The sequence below is a fragment of the Lissotriton helveticus genome, chromosome 10, assembly GCF_964261635.1.
Source record: "Lissotriton helveticus chromosome 10, aLisHel1.1, whole genome shotgun sequence".
In the NCBI taxonomy this organism is placed as follows: Eukaryota; Metazoa; Chordata; class Amphibia; order Caudata; family Salamandridae; genus Lissotriton; species Lissotriton helveticus.
Window position 1 is genome coordinate 1,218,147,267 of NC_136071.1, and position 16,060 is coordinate 1,218,163,326.

A 16,060-nucleotide genomic window follows, 5' to 3' on the forward strand; every position below is an offset into this window, starting at 1 on the left:
TGAAAACAGCTGTGTACAGAGATCAAATGAGATTTTAGGATAGTTGGATGTAGCAATGGTTTATATGTAGTTGTTCATGTGCCAATGACACCCTTTCCCCATTATGCCAGCTCAATATATAGGACTTTGACATCAGAAACACGAACAATCCTAGACCATCATTCACTTTCATGACATGCATAGCGTGTCGGTGCTCTGGGGGTCTTATCTCAATGCTCTGGGGGTCCTGAGGATCCTGTCTTGATGCTCTGAGGATCCTATCTCGTTGCCTCTGGGTCCTGTCCTGATGCCCCAGAGTCTTGTAGTGGTTCCCCCGGGAACCTGTCTCGATGCCCCCAGGGCCTTGTCTCATTGCCCCAGTCGACCTGCTTTCCGATCTTTCATACGGCCAGCTGTGGATCGGGGCTCCGACCCATGCACTTCACCAGAGCCTTGCCTCATCTTCCAAACAGCTATTGTTGCCTCTGAGCCACCTTCTCCCTGGGACCACTGTGAGCTGACTCACTCCCCTCTTCTTGAGACCCTACGGGGCTCGGACAGAAGGATTGATTTCCCTGGTTGATTTACTGAACCTTTGCACGTCGCCTCACTCCCTTGGCGGCACATCTGCTGGGCCCAAGCCTCGCTGGCCCACCAGCCCCTCTTCTCCATACCTGCAGACGTCCATGCACAGCACCCTTCATTCAGTAACCTTGTCCTGATGAAGATCCTAAACCACTTGGATCGAAACGTCATCGACACCCCAGGGCAACTTGTAGCGTATTTTACTCTGGTTCACTAAAACAGTCTGACTCTGTATCAATTTATGCAAATACCTATCTGTGAACCTCAAGTTGTCTATAATTACTGTCACTCTTTCACCTGTGCTGTTTATCTCTGTTCACGTGTCACCTGCGCCATCCACTTCATGTGTCACGAGCTCTTGTGTGCACACTATTTTTTCGGGTTACTCATGTATCTATTGCTTACAGTGCTGTAGCAACTGTTCGCAATTTATTTCGTACCCCCGTATGCTTTTTTTTTCCTACCTGTCTTTATTTAATGTATGATGCCTTTGGCACGTTTAACTAAACCATGAGTCTTGCTACTTTCTTGGCCTGATCTAGTCTCGCAAATAATACCAGTTGAGATGCTGTTGTTTATGTACTCTAACTTACCCAAATCTCAACCTGGTTTATGGGTTTACTCCTGTTGTTTTTACATACACAATTCTTTTAAGCAGGTATAGGGCGGGACACATATGGACATTGTTCAGTAATTAATTTATTCCACAATAGTCATATGCCAGATTGTTCAAAAAAGATACAGTGCTCACAAATAAGTGAAAAAGAGGCAGTGTGCTGTGGTGCCAAAGAAAAACGTCACAAACATTTATCACATTGAGAACATAAGAGAAACTCCTTCTAAACAATTTTTATATAATGAATAAGGAGTTTAGTTGTACTGTGGTCGACGGCGTTTTGACTCAATAATTCGAGATCTTCATCACGACTGGTGTGTGAGCAGCTGATATTGAACCCAAGGGTAGACTGGGTAGTACGCGACACCGAGGGCTAGGGATGCCCTGAGGGAGCGCGTCCTGGAGAAATGAATTTGACTCAAGGTCAATGGAGCTACTGATTCAGAGCTTTAGACGGAGTCAAGGAGATTTATAACCCTGATGTTTTCGTAGTCGGTGAAACTAATGCTGATTTGGACGGGGATCCCGCATAGTCAGTAGAGCTGAGGACGGGCTAAGAGTTCCGTAGCCTACTGATGGCGAGCGTCCGGATGTCCTTGGGCACCGTGTGGCTCCACCTCTGATCCTGACTCGATACCTCTGGGTCCTGTATGTTTGTCCCTGGGTTCTTGACTGAATGCCCTAGGGGTCCCAACAAGATTCCCCCAGAGTCCTGTCTCGATGCCTCGGAGAACTTTGCTGAATACCCGGCAGTCCTGACTGGGTGAGCTTTGGGTTCTGTCTTGATCCCCCCACAGGGAGACCTGTCTCGGTGCTCTGGGAATCTTGTCTCAATGCTCTGGAGATCCTGAGGATCCTGTATCGATGCTCTGGGAATCTTGTCTCGATGCTGTGGAGATCCTGAGGATCCTGTATCGATGCTCTGGGAATCTTGTCTCGATGCTGTGGAGATCCTGAGGATCCTGTATCGATGCTCTGGGAATCTTGTCTCAATGCTCTGGAGATCCTGAGGATCCTGTATCGATGCTCTGGGGGTCCAATCTCGATGCCGCTGGGTCCTGTCTTGATGCCCCCAGAGTCTTGTTGTAGTGCCCCTGGGGTCCTTTCTCCCACCCCTCCACTTCCTGCAGAGCCTGGACGCGGAGGCCATGAGTGTGCGGGGTTCACATGATTTCAAGACAAACAAAAACCTATTTCGCAGCAGCTACCTGTGCAGTCTGTGAAGGCATGTGTGACCCTCGCCACCTTTGCTCACATCCACCTGCAGACTGGGGTGAGGGTGCCCCCTCTGCGCTTCAGGCCTTACCTCGGATCGGGGTACCAGTTGTCTTCATGTGATCGGGGTGATGGATGTCCATTTCTGTCTGTTCCCATAATGAAAATGATCTCATTCTGGGAGTTGTAGTCTTGATCAAGTCCAGTTAAAGCAAACCTTGAGCAATAAATGATGTGCCCCCTCCCCTATAGAGCCATCTGGTAACCAGTGTTGACCTTATGACAGTCTTCTCTTCTGTCTGTTGAGATGACACTTCAAAGCTTCGCACTGTTGTTGCATCTCCATAAATTTTGCCAGTTGTTATGTTTGCAAGTTTTTTTAATTAAAAGTTCATATTTGATTTGTAGCAAATATTAAATGGTAGTGCTTTGTAATCTGTAAAGAAGGCCTACATTTTGAGTCTTTCTTCTTTTTCTTCAGGGCGCTCAGCTGGTGAAGTTTTTTAAAGGATTAAAAGGACCCCACCATTAGTGCGACGGGTCACCTGGACCACCGTATACTCAAGGGCATGAACCAGGAATCCTACAACAAAACCAGTGGTCCCTAAAGGAAATTACAAAGCTATGCATTCTCAAAACATTTTTACACTTTTAGTGATCTGTCATATTAATCAATAAACATTACATATTGATCAAGAAAAACTGCAGTGAGGTGATCAAAAGTGTTCGGTGCTCAAGCAAAGCATGATGCTAACGTGTAATATACAATGCTGGTGCATCGCAAATCAGAGAAACCGCCCACACTGCACAATTAAAATTTCTAAATGTGGGTCCGTTTGTTAGTCGACACGTTTCGATCCTGTAGAAGATATCCGCATCATCATCAGGAGCCCAAGGGGAGGGCTTAATGAGGAAGGAGAGGGGGTGTTGGGGAAGAGATAAAAACTTAAACGAGGAGAAAGTACAGTTAGACCTTAGTGTATATACATTATGTATGGCCACATATGTGTAATGTCTACCTTGAAATAAGATTTTGCAAAACCACTTACTGAAAACTGGAACTCTATGTGAAGCGCCATAAAATAAGGACGCAGAGTAGAGGATCTGGAATGTTCTTGAAATGACGAACAATTCGAATGGACCAGCCAGAATGAAAACCTCTGGATGAGAAACGGATGTGCCCGTATAGGGGTATCGGTGTACCTGGACTGTGTTATGGGCTGGGAGCACAGCGCAGGTATGGCGCCTAGAGAATGGAGTGAAACTAAAACGGAAGGAAGGGAATTTATTTATACCCAGAGCGGTGTGGGACTTTGCCACTAAAGTATAGTTAGAAGGAGAACTTTGACCTGAGAGAATAGGGGGCTCTTCTGATAGGTCTACGCAAGCAATTATTGTCGTTTGGCCCGCCCCAGAGCCGCCCATGTATGCATGCCCATGGAGAGCCATGGTATCGGTATAGAGAGCCTGGGAGTCAGTACAGAGAGCCTGGGAGTCAGTACGGAGAGCCTGGGAGTCAGTACGGAGATCCTGGGAGTCACTAGAGAGAGCCTGGGAATCAGTACAGAGAGCCTGGGAGTCAGTACAGAGAGCCTGGGAGTCAGTACGGAGAGCCTGGGAGTCACTAGAGAGAGCCTGGGAATCAGTACGGAGAGCCTGGGAGTCACTAGAGAGAGTCTAGGTGTCAGTACGGAGAGCCTGGGAGTCAGTACGGAGAGCCCAGGGTTCAGTACTGAGAGCCTGGGAGTCAGTTGAGAGAGCCTGGGAGTCAGTATGGAGAGCCTGGGAGTCAGTACAGAGCGCTTGGGAGTCGGTACGGAGAGCCTGGGAGTCAGTACAGAAAGCCTGTGAGTCAGTATGGAGAGCCTGGGAGACAGTACAGAGAGCCTGTGAGTCAGTACGGAGAGCCTGGAAATCAGTACGGAGAGCCTGGCAGTCAGTACGGAGAGCCTGGGAATCAGTACGGAGAGCCTGGGAGTCACAAGAGAGAGCCTGGGAGTCAGTACGGAGAGCCTGGAAGTCAGTACGGAGAGCCTGGGAGTCACAAGAGAGAGCCTGGGAGTCAGTATGGAGAGCTTGGAAGTCGGTACGGAGAGCCTGGGAGTCAGTACGGAGAGCCTGGGAGTCAGTACAGAGAGCCTGGGAGTCACAAGAGAGAGCCTGGGGGTCAGTACAGAGAGACTGGGAGTCACAAGAGAGAGCCTGTGGGTCAGTACGGAGAACCTGGGAGTCAGTACCGAGAGCCTGGGAGTCAGGACAGAGAGCCTGGGAGTCAGTACGGAGAGCCTGGGAGTCAGTACGGAGAGCCTGGGAGTCAGTACGGAGAGCCTGGGAGTCAGTACAGAGAGCCTGGGAGTCGGTACGGAGAGCCTGGGAGTCAGTACAGAGAGCCTGGGAGTCGGTACAGAGAGCCTGGTGGGTCAGTAAGGAGAGACTGGGTGGTCAGTACGGAGAGCCTGGGAGTCAGTACGGAGAGCCCAGGGTTCAGTACTGCGAGCCTGGGAGTCAGTTGAGAGAGCCTGGGAGTCAGTATGGAGAGCCTGGGAGTCAGTACAGAGAGCTTGGGAGTCGGTACGGAGAGCCTGGGAGTCAGTACGGAGAACCTGGGAGTCAGTACGGAGAGGCTGGGAGTCAGTACAGAGAGCCTGGGAGTCAGTACAGAGAGCCTAGGAGTCAGTACAGAGAGCCTGGGAGTCGGCACGGAGAGCCTGGGAGTCAGTATGGAGAGCCTGGGAGTCAGTACGGAGAGCCTGGGAGTCGGTACAGAGAGCCTGGGAGTCTATATGGAGAGCCTGGGAGTCAGTACAGAGAGCTTGGAAGTCAGTACGGAGAGCCTGGGAGTCGGTACGGAGAGCCTGGGAGTCAGAACGGAGAGCCTGGGAGTCAGTACGGAGAGCCTGGGAATCAGTACGGAGAGCCTGGGAATCAGTACGGAGAGCCTGGGAGTCAGTACGGAGAGCCTGGGAGTCACTAGAGAGAGCCTGGGAATCAGTACGGAGAGCCTGGGAGTCACTAGAGAGAGCCTAGGTGTCAGTACGGAGGGCCTGGGAGTCAGTACGGAGAGCCCAGGGTTCAGTACTGAGAGCCTGGGAGTCAGTTGAGAGAGCCTGGGAGTCAGTATGGAGAGCCTGGGAGTCAGTACAGAGCACTTGGGAGTCGGTACGGAGAGCCTGGGAGTCAGTACAGAGAGCCTGGGAGTCAGTACAGAGCACTTGGGAGTCGGTACGGAGAGCCTGGGAGTCAGTACAGAGAGCCTGTGAGAGTCATTATGGAGAGCCTGGGAGTCAGTACAGAGAGCCTGTGAGTCAGTACGGAGAGCCTGGGAATCAGTACGGAGAGCCTGGGAGTCAGTACGGAGAGCCTGGGAATCAGTACGGAGAGCCTGGGAGTCACAAGAGAGAGCCTGGGAGTCAGTACGGAGAGCCTGGGAGTCGGTACGGAGAGCCTGGGAGTCAGTACAGAGAGCTTGGAAGTCGGTACGGAGAGCCTGGGAGTCAGTACGGAGAGCCTGGGAGTCAGTACAGAGAGCCTGGGAGTCACAAGAGAGAGCCTGGGGGTCAGTACAGAGAGCCTGGGAGTCACAAGAGAGAGCCTGGGGGTCAGTACGGAGAACCTGGGAGTCAGGACGGAGAGCCTGGGAGTCAGTACAGAGAGCCTGGGAGTCAGTACGGAGAGCCTGGGAATCAGTACGGAGAGCCTGGGAATCAGTACGGAGAGCCTGGGAGTCAGTATGGAAGCCTGGGAGTCAGTACGGAGAGCCTGGGAGTCGGTACGGAGAGCCTGGGAGTCAGTACAGAGAGCCTGGGAGTCGGTACAGAGAGCCTGGTGGGTCAGTAAGGAGAGACTGGGTGGTCAGTACGGAGAGCCTGGGAGTCAGTACGTAGAGTCCAGGGTTCAGTACTGCGAGCCTGGGAGTCAGTTGAGAGAGCCTGGGAGTCAGTACGGAGAGCCAGTACGGAGAGCCTGGGAGTCGGTACAGAGAGCCTGGGAGTCAGTACAGAGAGCCTGGGAGTCAGTACGGAGAGCCTGGGAGTCAGTATGGAGAGCCTGGGAGTCGGTACGGAGAGCCTGGGAGTCAGTATGGAGAGCCTGGGAGTCAGTACAGAGAGCTTGGGAGTCGGTACGGAGAGCCTGGGAGTCAGTACGGAGAGCCTGGGAGTCAGTACGGAAAGGCTGGGAGTCAGTACAGAGAGCCTGGGAGTCAGTACAGAGAGCCTGGGAGTCAGTACAGAGAGCCTGGGAGTCGGCACGGAGAGCCTGGGAGTCAGTATGGAGAGCCTGGGAGTCAGTACGGAGAGCCTGGGAGTCGGTACAGAGAGCCTGGGAGTCAGTATGGAGAGCCTGGGAGTCAGTACAGAGAGCTTGGAAGTCAGTACGGAGAGCCTGGGAGTCAGTACAGAGAGCCTGGGAGTCAGTACGGAGAGCCTGGGAGTCAGTTTGGAGAGCCTGGGAGTCAGTACGGAGAGCCTGGGAGTCGGTACGGAGAGCCTGGGAGTCAGTACAGAGAGCCTGGGAGTCAGTACGGAGAGCCTGGGAGTCAGTATGGAGAGCCTGGGAGTCGGTAAGGAGAGCCTGGGAGTCGGTACGGAGAGCCTGGGAGTCAGTACAGAGAGCCTGGGAGTCAGTACGGAGAGCCTGGGAGTCAGTATGGAGAGCCTGGGAGTCGGTAAGGAGAGCCTGGGAATCAGTACAGAGTGCCTGGGAGTCACAAGAGAGAGCCTGGGAGTCAGTACGGAGAGCCTGGGAGTCAGTACGGAGAGCCTGGGAGTCACAAGAGAGAGCCTGGGAGTCAGTACGGAGAGCCTGGGAGTCGGTACGGAGAGCCTGGGAGTCAGTACGGAGAGCCTGGGAGTCAGTACAGAGAGCCTGGGAGTCACAAGAGAGAGCCTGGGGGTCAGTACAGAGAGCCTGGGAGTCACAAGAGAGAGCCTGGGGGTCAGTATGGAGAGCCTGGGAGTCAGTATGGAGAGCCTGGGAGTCAGTACGGAGAGCCTGGCAGTCGGTACGGAGAGCCTGGGAGTCAGTACAGAGAGCCTGGGAGTCGGTACAGAGAGCCTGGGAGTCACAAGAGAGAGCCTGGGGGTCAGTACGGAGAGCCTGGGAGTCAGTACGGAGAGCCTGGGAGTCAGTACAGAGAGCCTGGGAGTCAGTATGGAGAGCCTGGGAGTCAGTACGGAGAGCCTGGGAGTCGGTACAGAGAGCCTGGGAGTCAGTATGGAGAGCCTGGGAGTCAGTACGGAGAGCCTGGGAATCAGTACGGAGAGCCTGGGAGTCACAAGAGAGAGCCTGGGAGTCAGTACAGAGAGCCTGGGAGTCAGTACGGAGAGCCTGGGAGTCAGTATGGAGAGCCTGGGAGTCAGTACGGAGAGCCTGGGAGTCGGTACGGAGAGCCTGGGAGTCAGTACAGAGAGCCTTGGAGTCGGTACAGAGAGCCTGGTGGGTCAGTAAGGAGAGACTGGGTGGTCAGTACGGAGAGCCTGGGAGTCAGTACGGAGAGCTCAGGGTTCAGTACTGAGAGCCTGGGAGTCGGCACGGAGAGCCTGGGAGTCGGCACGGAGAGCTTGGGAGTCAGTATGGAGAGCCTGGGAGTCAGTACGGAGAGCCTGGGAGTCAGTACGGAGAGCCTGGGAGTCGGTACAGAGAGCCTGGGAGTCAGTATGGAGAGCCTGGGAGTCAGTACAGAGAGCTTGGAAGTCAGTACGGAGAGCCTGGGAGTCACTACAGAGAGCCTGGGAGTCAGTACGGAGAGCCTGGGAGTCAGTATGGAGAGCCTGGGAGTCAGTACGGAGAGCCAGTACGGAGAGCCTGGGAGTCGGTACAGAGAGCCTGGGAGTCAGTACAGAGAGCCTGGGAGTCAGTACGGAGAGCCTGGGAGTCAGTATGGAGAGCCTGGGAGTCGGTACGGAGAGCCTGGGAGTCAGTATGGAGAGCCTGGGAGTCAGTACAGAGAGCCTGGGAGTCAGTACGGAGAGCCTGGGAGTCAGTACAGAGAGCCTGGGAGTCAGTACGGAGAGCCTGGGAGTCGGTACGGAGAGCCTGGGAGTCAGTACAGAGAGCCTGGGAGTCGGTACGGAGAACCTGAGGGTCAGTAGACAGAACCTGTTGTTCGGTATGGAGAGCCTGGGGGGTCAGTACAGAGAGCCTGGTGGGTCAGTACGGAGAGACTGGGTGGTCAGTACGGAGAGCCCCGTTGTCGGCATGGAGAGCCCAGGGGCCGGGCACGTATGCATTGCCCATGGAGTGTGTTGGAGAGTGCTTTTTTCACCAAGCTGGAGCTGACAATGAATGTGTTACTTGAAATAGCAAGATACACTCTGAGAAGCAGGAACAGAGCCAGGAGTAGCACTTCAAGTAGGTAACACGTGTCATTGATCAAAACACGCAATCCAGCAAATATCAAATCACAATAATTCAAATAGAGAGAGAGAGATAAAATGAATATCAAAATGCAATCAGACTGTGTAACCTTTTTTAATAATAAATCAATCAGCTAGCTGGGACCACCTCAACGTGAAAAGCACTGCATGAGGGGATGAACGAGTCGGCCACTGGACAGTCGTTTCAAACAGTTTTAATGAGGAAATGGTGCCCCCCTGACTCCTTCACCTCTCTCAATACACCCAGTATACCTCACTCGAACACGTCTATCTTTCTATCACTCTACGTTCACACATGTATACCTATCATCCTTCAAGCCCCTCTGACTCCCTCGCCTCACTCCACCTCTTCCCTCGACTGACCTGTGTGGATTAATGGAAGAAACGAAAAACTGAGAAACCTCACTGGAGGAAACAAAATCATGGAAAACCATTTGGAAGAAAAGATCATTTTAAGGAACTGAGACCAAAACTGAGATGAAAGTCTAACATTACGACTTTTGGTATTCACAAAGGGCATTTACGAGTAGTAAAGTTAGAATTCTGTCTCAGTGTTGCTCTCAGTTGAACGTGAGGCCAAAAATTAAGTTTATCGGAGAGAAAAGTCTCACTTTACTACACATAAATGCCCTTTGTAAAACCAAAAAAAAATCGTGAAGTTAGACTTTCGTCTCAGTTTACCTTTGTGAATCGGGCCCTTTGTTGGGCGCTAGTTGGCTGCGTACACCCATTTCTGAAGGTTCAACATACAATTCAATACTGTAAGCCATCATAAGGGCTTGAATGAGCTGAACAAGGTTAATAAATGTACTAGGTTTTTGAACTGGAGCTCCAAATATATATTACCCCGGGCCCACAAATCCTTAAGCTGTTGGGTAACTACTCATCCTGTAAGTGAATTAAAACAGAATCCTCAGACAAAAGCCTTCGCTTAGTTTGAAACTGCTTTTAATGTTAGATTTGCAATTTTATTTTATCACATTTTGGCATTAGGTTCTTTTTGATGTTTTTGAGCTTCCTCTATTATTTTCGGGAGGGTCTGTGTCCAGAAGTCCACCCTGTTGGCCTTCAGCTTCGCGCCCACCTCGGGCTCAAGGTCCAGGGCCAGGTATTTCTCTTCACCATCATAGAGCGGCCACTCGGGCAGACCGTCGCCATTGGGGCTCCTGGAAGGAAAGAAAGGTGCCTGCTGTCACTGAGGGGAAACAACCCCAAAGACCAACCCCCAAAGAGCTCAAAGAAGGAAAGAGAGGTGCCTGCGGTCACTGAGGGGAAACAACCCCCCAAGAACAACCCCCAAAGAGCTCAAAGAAGGAAAGAGAGGTGCCTGCTGTCACTGAGGTGAAACAACCCCCAACTGGCTCCTGGAAAGATAAAAAGGTGCCTGCTGTCACTGAGGTGAACCAACCAACAAAGAACAACCCCCAAAGAGCTCCTGGAAGAAAAGAGAGTTGTCTTTTGTCACTGGGGTGAAACAACCCCAAAGAGCCCCCAGAAGGAAAGAGAGGTGCCTGCTGTCACTGAGGTGGAACAACGAACGCCCAGAGAGCTCCTGGAAAGAAAGAGAGGTGCCTGCTGTCACTGAGGTGAAACAACCCACAAAGAGCTCCTGGAAGGAAAGAGAGGTTTTTGCTGTCACTGAGGTGAAACAACCCCCAAAGAGCTCCTGGAAGGAAAGAGAGGTGCCTGCTGTCACTGAGGTGAAACAACCCTCAAAGAACAACCCCCAAAGAGCTCCTGGAAGGAATAAGAGGTGCCTGCTGTTACAGAGGTGAAACAAGCCCCAAAGAACAACCCCCAATGAGCTCCTGGAAGGAAAGAGAGGTGCCTGCTGTCACTGAGGTGAAACAACCCCCAAAGAACAACCACCAAAGAGCTCCAGGAAGGAAAGAGAGGTGCCAGCTGTCACTGAGGTGAAACAACCCCCAAAGAACAATCTCCAAAGTGCTCCTGGAAGTTAAGAGAGGCGCCCGCTGTCACTGAGGTGAAACAAACCCCAAAGCGCTCCTGGAAGGAAAGAGAGGTGCGTGCCGTCACTGAGATGAAACAGCCCCCAAAGAACAACCCCCAAAGAGCTCCTGGAAGGGAAGAGAGGAGCCTGCTGTCACTGAGATGAAACAGCCCCCAAAGAACAACCCCCAAAGAGCTCCTGGAAGGGAAGAGAGGTGCCTGCTGTCACTGAGGTGAAACAACCCCCAAATAACAACCCCCAAACAGCTCCTGGAAGGAAAGAGAGGTCCCTGCTATCACTGAGGTGAAACAACCCTCAAAGAACAACCCCCAAAGAGCTCCTGGAAGGAATAAGAGGTGCCTGCTGTTACAGAGGTGAAACAACCCCCAAAGAACAACCCCCAATGAGCTCCTGGAAGGGAAGAGAGGTGCCTGCTGTCACTGAGGTGAAACAACCCCCAAATAACAACCCCCAAACAGCTCCTGGAAGGAAAGAGAGGTCCCTGCTATCACTGAGGTGAAACAACCCTCAAAGAACAACCCCCAAAGAGCTCCTGGAAGGAATAAGAGGTGCCTGCTGTTACAGAGGTGAAACAACCCCCAAAGAACAACCCACAATGAGCTCCTGGAAGGAAAGAGATGTGCCTGCTGTCACTGAGGTGAAACAACCCTCAAAGAAAACCCCACAATGAGCTCCTGGAAGGAAAGAGAGGTGCCTGCTGTCACTGAGGTGAAACAACCCCCAAAGAACAACCCCCAAAGAGCTCCTGGAAAGGAAGAGAGGTGCCTGCTGTCACTGAGGTGTGAAGACCCCCTAAGATCACCTGGAAGGAAAGAGGAGTGCCTGCTGTAACTGAGGTGAAACAACCCTCACAGAGCTCCTGGAAGGAAAGAGAAGCACCTGCTGTCACTGAGGTGAGACAACCTCCAAAGAGCTCCTGGAAGGGAAGAGAGGTGCCTGCAGTCACTGAGGTGAGACAACCCCCAAAGAGCTCCTGGAAGGAAAGAGAGTTGTCTTTTGTCACTGGGGTGAAACAACCCCAAAGAGCCCCCAGAAGGAAAGAGAGGTGCCTGCTGTCACTGAGGTGAAACAACCCCCAAATAACAACCCCCAAACAGCTCCTGGAAGGAAAGAGAGGTCCCTGCTGTCACTGAGGTGAAACAACCCTCAGAGAACAACCCCCAAAGATCTCCTGGAAGGAATAAGAGGTGCCTGCTGTTACAGAGGTGAAACAACCCCCAAAGAACAACCCCCAATGAGCTCCTGGAAGGGAAGAGAGGTGCCTGTTGTCACTGAGGTGAAACAACCCCCAAAGAACAACCACCAAAGAGCTCCAGGAAGGAAAGAGAGGTGCCTGCTGTCACTGAGGTGTGAAGGCCCCCTAAGATCACCTGGAAGGAAAGAGGAGTGCCTGCTGTAACTGAGGTGAAACAACCCTCACAGAGCTCCTGGAAGGAAAGAGAAGCACCTGCTGTCACTGAGGTGTAACAACCCCCAAAGAGCTCCTGGGATGAGAGAGAGGTGCCTGCTGTTACTGAGGTGAAATAACCCCCAAAGAACAACCTCCAAAGAGCTCCTAGAAGGAAAGAGAGGTGCCTGCTGTCACTGAGGTGAAACAACCCTCAAAGAACAACCCCCAAAGAGCTCCTGGAAGGAATAAGAGGTGCCTGCTGTTACAGAGGTGAAACAACCCCCAACTGGCTCCTGGAAAGATAAAAAGGGGCCTGCTGTCACTGAGGTGAACCAACCAACAAAGAACACCCCCAAAGAGCTCCTGAAAGAAAAGAGAGTTGTCTTTTGTCACTGGGGTGAAACAACCCCAAAGAGCCCCCAGAAGGAAAGAGAGGTGCCTGCTGTCACTGAGGTGGAACAACGAACGCCCAGAGAGCTCCTGGAAAGAAAGAGAGGTGCCTGCTGTTACTGAGGTGAAATAACCCCCAAAGAACAACCTCCAAAGAGCTCTTGGAAGGAAAGACAGGTGCCTGCTGTCACTGAGGTGAAACAACCCACAAAGAGCTCCTGGAAGGAAAGAGAGGTTGTTGCTGTCACTGAGGTGAAACAACCCCCAAAGAGCTCCTGGAAGGAAAGAGAGGTGCCTGCTGTCACTGAGGTGTAACAACCCCCAAAGAGCTCCCCGGAAGGAAAGAGAGGTGCCTGCTGTCACTGAGGTGAAACAACCCTCAAAGAACAACCCCCAAAGAGCTCCTGGAAGGAATAAGAGGTGCCTGCTGTTACAGAGGTGAAACAACCCCCAAAGAACTACCCCCAATGAGCTCCTGGAAGGAAAGAGAGGTGCCTGCTGTCACTGAGGTGAAACAACCCCCAAAGAACAACCACCAAAGAGCTCCAGGAAGGAAAGAGAGGTGCCTGCTGTCACTGAGGTGAAACAACCCCCAAAGAACAATCTCCAAAGTGCTCCTGGAAGTTAAGAGAGGCGCCCGCTGTCACTGAGGTGAAACAAACCCCAAAGCGCTCCTGGAAGGAAAGAGAGGTGCGTGCCGTCACTGAGATGAAACAGCCCCCAAAGAACAACCCCCAAAGAGCTCCTGGAAGGGAAGAGAGGTGCCTGCTGTCACTGAGATGAAACAGCCCCCAAAGAACAACCCCCAAAGAGCTCCTGGAAGGGAAGAGAGGTGCCTGCTGTCACTGAGGTGAGACAACCCCCAAAGAGCTCCTGGAAGGAAAGAGAGGTGCCTGCTGTCACTGAGGTGAAACAACCCCCAAATAACAACCCCCAAACAGCTCCTGGAAGGAAAGAGAGGTCCCTGCTATCACTGAGGTGAAACAACCCTCAAAGAACAACCCCCAAAGAGCTCCTGGAAGGAATAAGAGGTGCCTGCTGTTACAGAGGTGAAACAACCCCCAAAGAACAACCCCCAATGAGCTCCTGGAAGGAAAGAGAGGTGCCTGCTGTCACTGAGGTGAAACAACCCTCAAAGAAAACCCCACAATGAGCTCCTGGAAGGAAAGAGAGGTGCCTGCTGTAACTGAGGTGAAACAACCCCCAAAGAACAACCCCCAAAGAGCTCCTGGAAGGGAAGAGAGGTGCCTGCTGTCACTGAGGTGAGACAACCCCCAAAGAGCTCCTGGAAGGAAAGAGAGTTGTCTTTTGTCACTGGGGTGAAACAACCCCAAAGAGCCCCCAGAAGGAAAGAGAGGTGCCTGCTGTTACTGTGGTGAAACAACCCCCAAATAACAACCCCCAAACAGCTCCTGGAAGGAAAGAGAGGTCCCTGCTGTCACTGAGGTGAAACAACCCTCAAAGAACAACCCCCAAAGAGCTCCTGGAAGGAATAAGAGGTGCCTGCTGTTACAGAGGTGAAACAACCCCCAAAGAACAACCCCCAATGAGCTCCTGGAAGGGAAGAGAGGTGCCTGTTGTCACTGAGGTGAAACAACCCCCAAAGAACAACCACCAAAGAGCTCCAGGAAGGAAAGAGAGGTGCCTGCTGTCACTGAGGTGTGAAGACCCCCTAAGATCACCTGGAAGGAAAGAGGAGTGCCTGCTGTAACTGAGGTGAAACAACCCTCACAGAGCTCCTGGAAGGAAAGAGAAGCACCTGCTGTCACTGAGGTGTAACAACCCCCAAAGATCTCCTGGGATGAGAGAGAGGTGCCTGCTGTCACTGATGTGAAACAACCCCCAAAGAAAAACCCCCAAAGAGCTCCTGGAAGGAAAGAGAGGTGCCTGCTGTCACTGACGTGGAACAACGCCCAGAGAGCTCCTGGAAAGAAAGAGAGGTGCCTGCTGTTACTGAGGTGAAATAACCCCCAAAGAACAACCTCCAAAGAGCTCCTAGAAGGAAGGGGAGGTGCCTGCTGTCACTGAGGTGAAACAACCCCCAAATAACAACCCCCAAACAGCTCCTGGAAGGAAAGAGAGGTCCCTGCTGTCACTGAGGTGAAACAACCCTCAAAGAATAACCCCCAAAGAGCTTCTGGAAGGAATAAGAGGTGCCTGCTGTTACAGAGGTGAAACAACCCCCAAAGAACAACCCCCAATGAGCTCCTGGAAGGAAAGAGAGGTGCCTGCTGTCACTGAGGTGAAACAACCCTCAAAGAAAACCCCACAATGAGCTCCTGGAAGGATAGAGAGGTGCCTGCTGTCACTGAGGTGAAACAACCCCCAAAGAACAACCACCAAAGAGCTCCAGGAAGGAAAGAGAGGTGCCTGCTGTCACTGAGGTGTGAAGACCCCCTAAGATCACCTGGAAGGAAAGAGGAGTGCCTGCTGTAACTGAGGTGAAACAACCCTCACAGAGCTCATGGAAGGAAAGAGAAGCACCTGCTGTCACTGAGGTGTAACAACCCCCAAAAAGCTCCTGGGATGAGAGAGAGGTGCCTGCTGTCACTGAGGTGAAACAACCCCCAAAGAACAACCACCAAAGAGCTCCAGGAAGGAAAGAGAGGTGCCTGCTGTCACTGAGGTAAAACAACCCCCAAAGAACAATCTCCAAAGTGCTCCTGGAAGTTAAGAGAGGTGCCTGCCGTCACTGAGGTGAAACAACCCCCAAAGAGCTCCTGGAAGGAAAGAGAGGTGCCTGCTGTCACTGAGGTAAAACAACCCCCAAAGAGCTCCTGGAAGGAAAGAGAGGTGCCTGCTGTCACTGAGATGAAACAGCCACCAAAGAACAACCCCCAAAGAGCTCCTGGAAGGGAAGAGAGGTGCCTGATGTCACTGAGGTGAGACAACCCCCAAAGAGCTCCTGGAAGGAAAGAGAGTTGTCTTTTGTCACTGGGGTGAAACAACCCCAAAGAGCCCCCAGAAGGAAAGAGAGGTGCCTGCTGTCACTGAGGTGAAACAATCCCCAAATAACAACCCCCAAACAGCTCCTGGAAGGAAAGAGAGGTCCCTGCTGTCACTGAGGTGAAACAACCCTCAAAGAACAACCCCCAAAGAGCTCCTGGAAGGAATAAGAGGTGCCTGCTGTTACAGAGGTGAAACAACCCTCAAAGAAAACCCCACAATGAGCTCCTGGAAGGGAAGAGAGGTGCCTGCTGTCACGGAGGTGAAACAACCCCCAAAGAAAACTCCACAATGAGCTCCTGGAAGGGAAGAGAAGCACCTGCTGTCACTGAGGTGTAACAACCCCCAAAGAGCTCCTGGAAGGAATAAGAGGTGCCTGCTGTTACAGAGGTGAAACAACCCTCAAAGAAAACCCCACAATGAGCTCCTGGAAGGGAAGAGAGGTGCCTGCTGTCACGGAGGTGAAACAACCCCCAAAGAAAACCCCACAATGAGCTCCTGGAAGGGAAGAGAAGCACCTGCTGTCACTGAGGTGTAACAACCCCCAAAGAGCAACTGGAAGGAAAGAGAGGTGCTTGCTGTAACAGAGG

General features: G+C 52.2%; 2 protein-coding genes across 3 annotated transcripts in view; one reads left to right on the plus strand and one right to left on the minus strand.

The window, feature by feature from the left end:
• Nucleotides 1-3,097, plus strand: part of LOC144784981 (NACHT, LRR and PYD domains-containing protein 3-like) — a 220,492-nt gene extending 217,395 nt beyond the window's left edge. For both annotated transcript variants that reach the window (XM_078664101.1, XM_078664102.1), the window contains one exon: nucleotides 2,877-3,097. In XM_078664101.1, coding sequence (XP_078520227.1) covers nucleotides 2,877-2,927 — 51 coding nt within the window. In that variant the 3' untranslated portion in view covers nucleotides 2,928-3,097. The remainder of the gene's footprint in view (nucleotides 1-2,876) is intronic.
• A 6,606-nt stretch (nucleotides 3,098-9,703) lies between these two features.
• Nucleotides 9,704-16,060, minus strand: part of LOC144784229 (carboxylesterase 5A-like) — a 193,522-nt gene continuing 187,165 nt past the window's right edge. Inside the window, exon 13 of the mRNA XM_078662878.1 lies at nucleotides 9,704-9,938. Within this exon, the coding sequence (XP_078519004.1) occupies nucleotides 9,749-9,938 (190 nt within the window). The 3' untranslated portion in view covers nucleotides 9,704-9,748. The remainder of the gene's footprint in view (nucleotides 9,939-16,060) is intronic.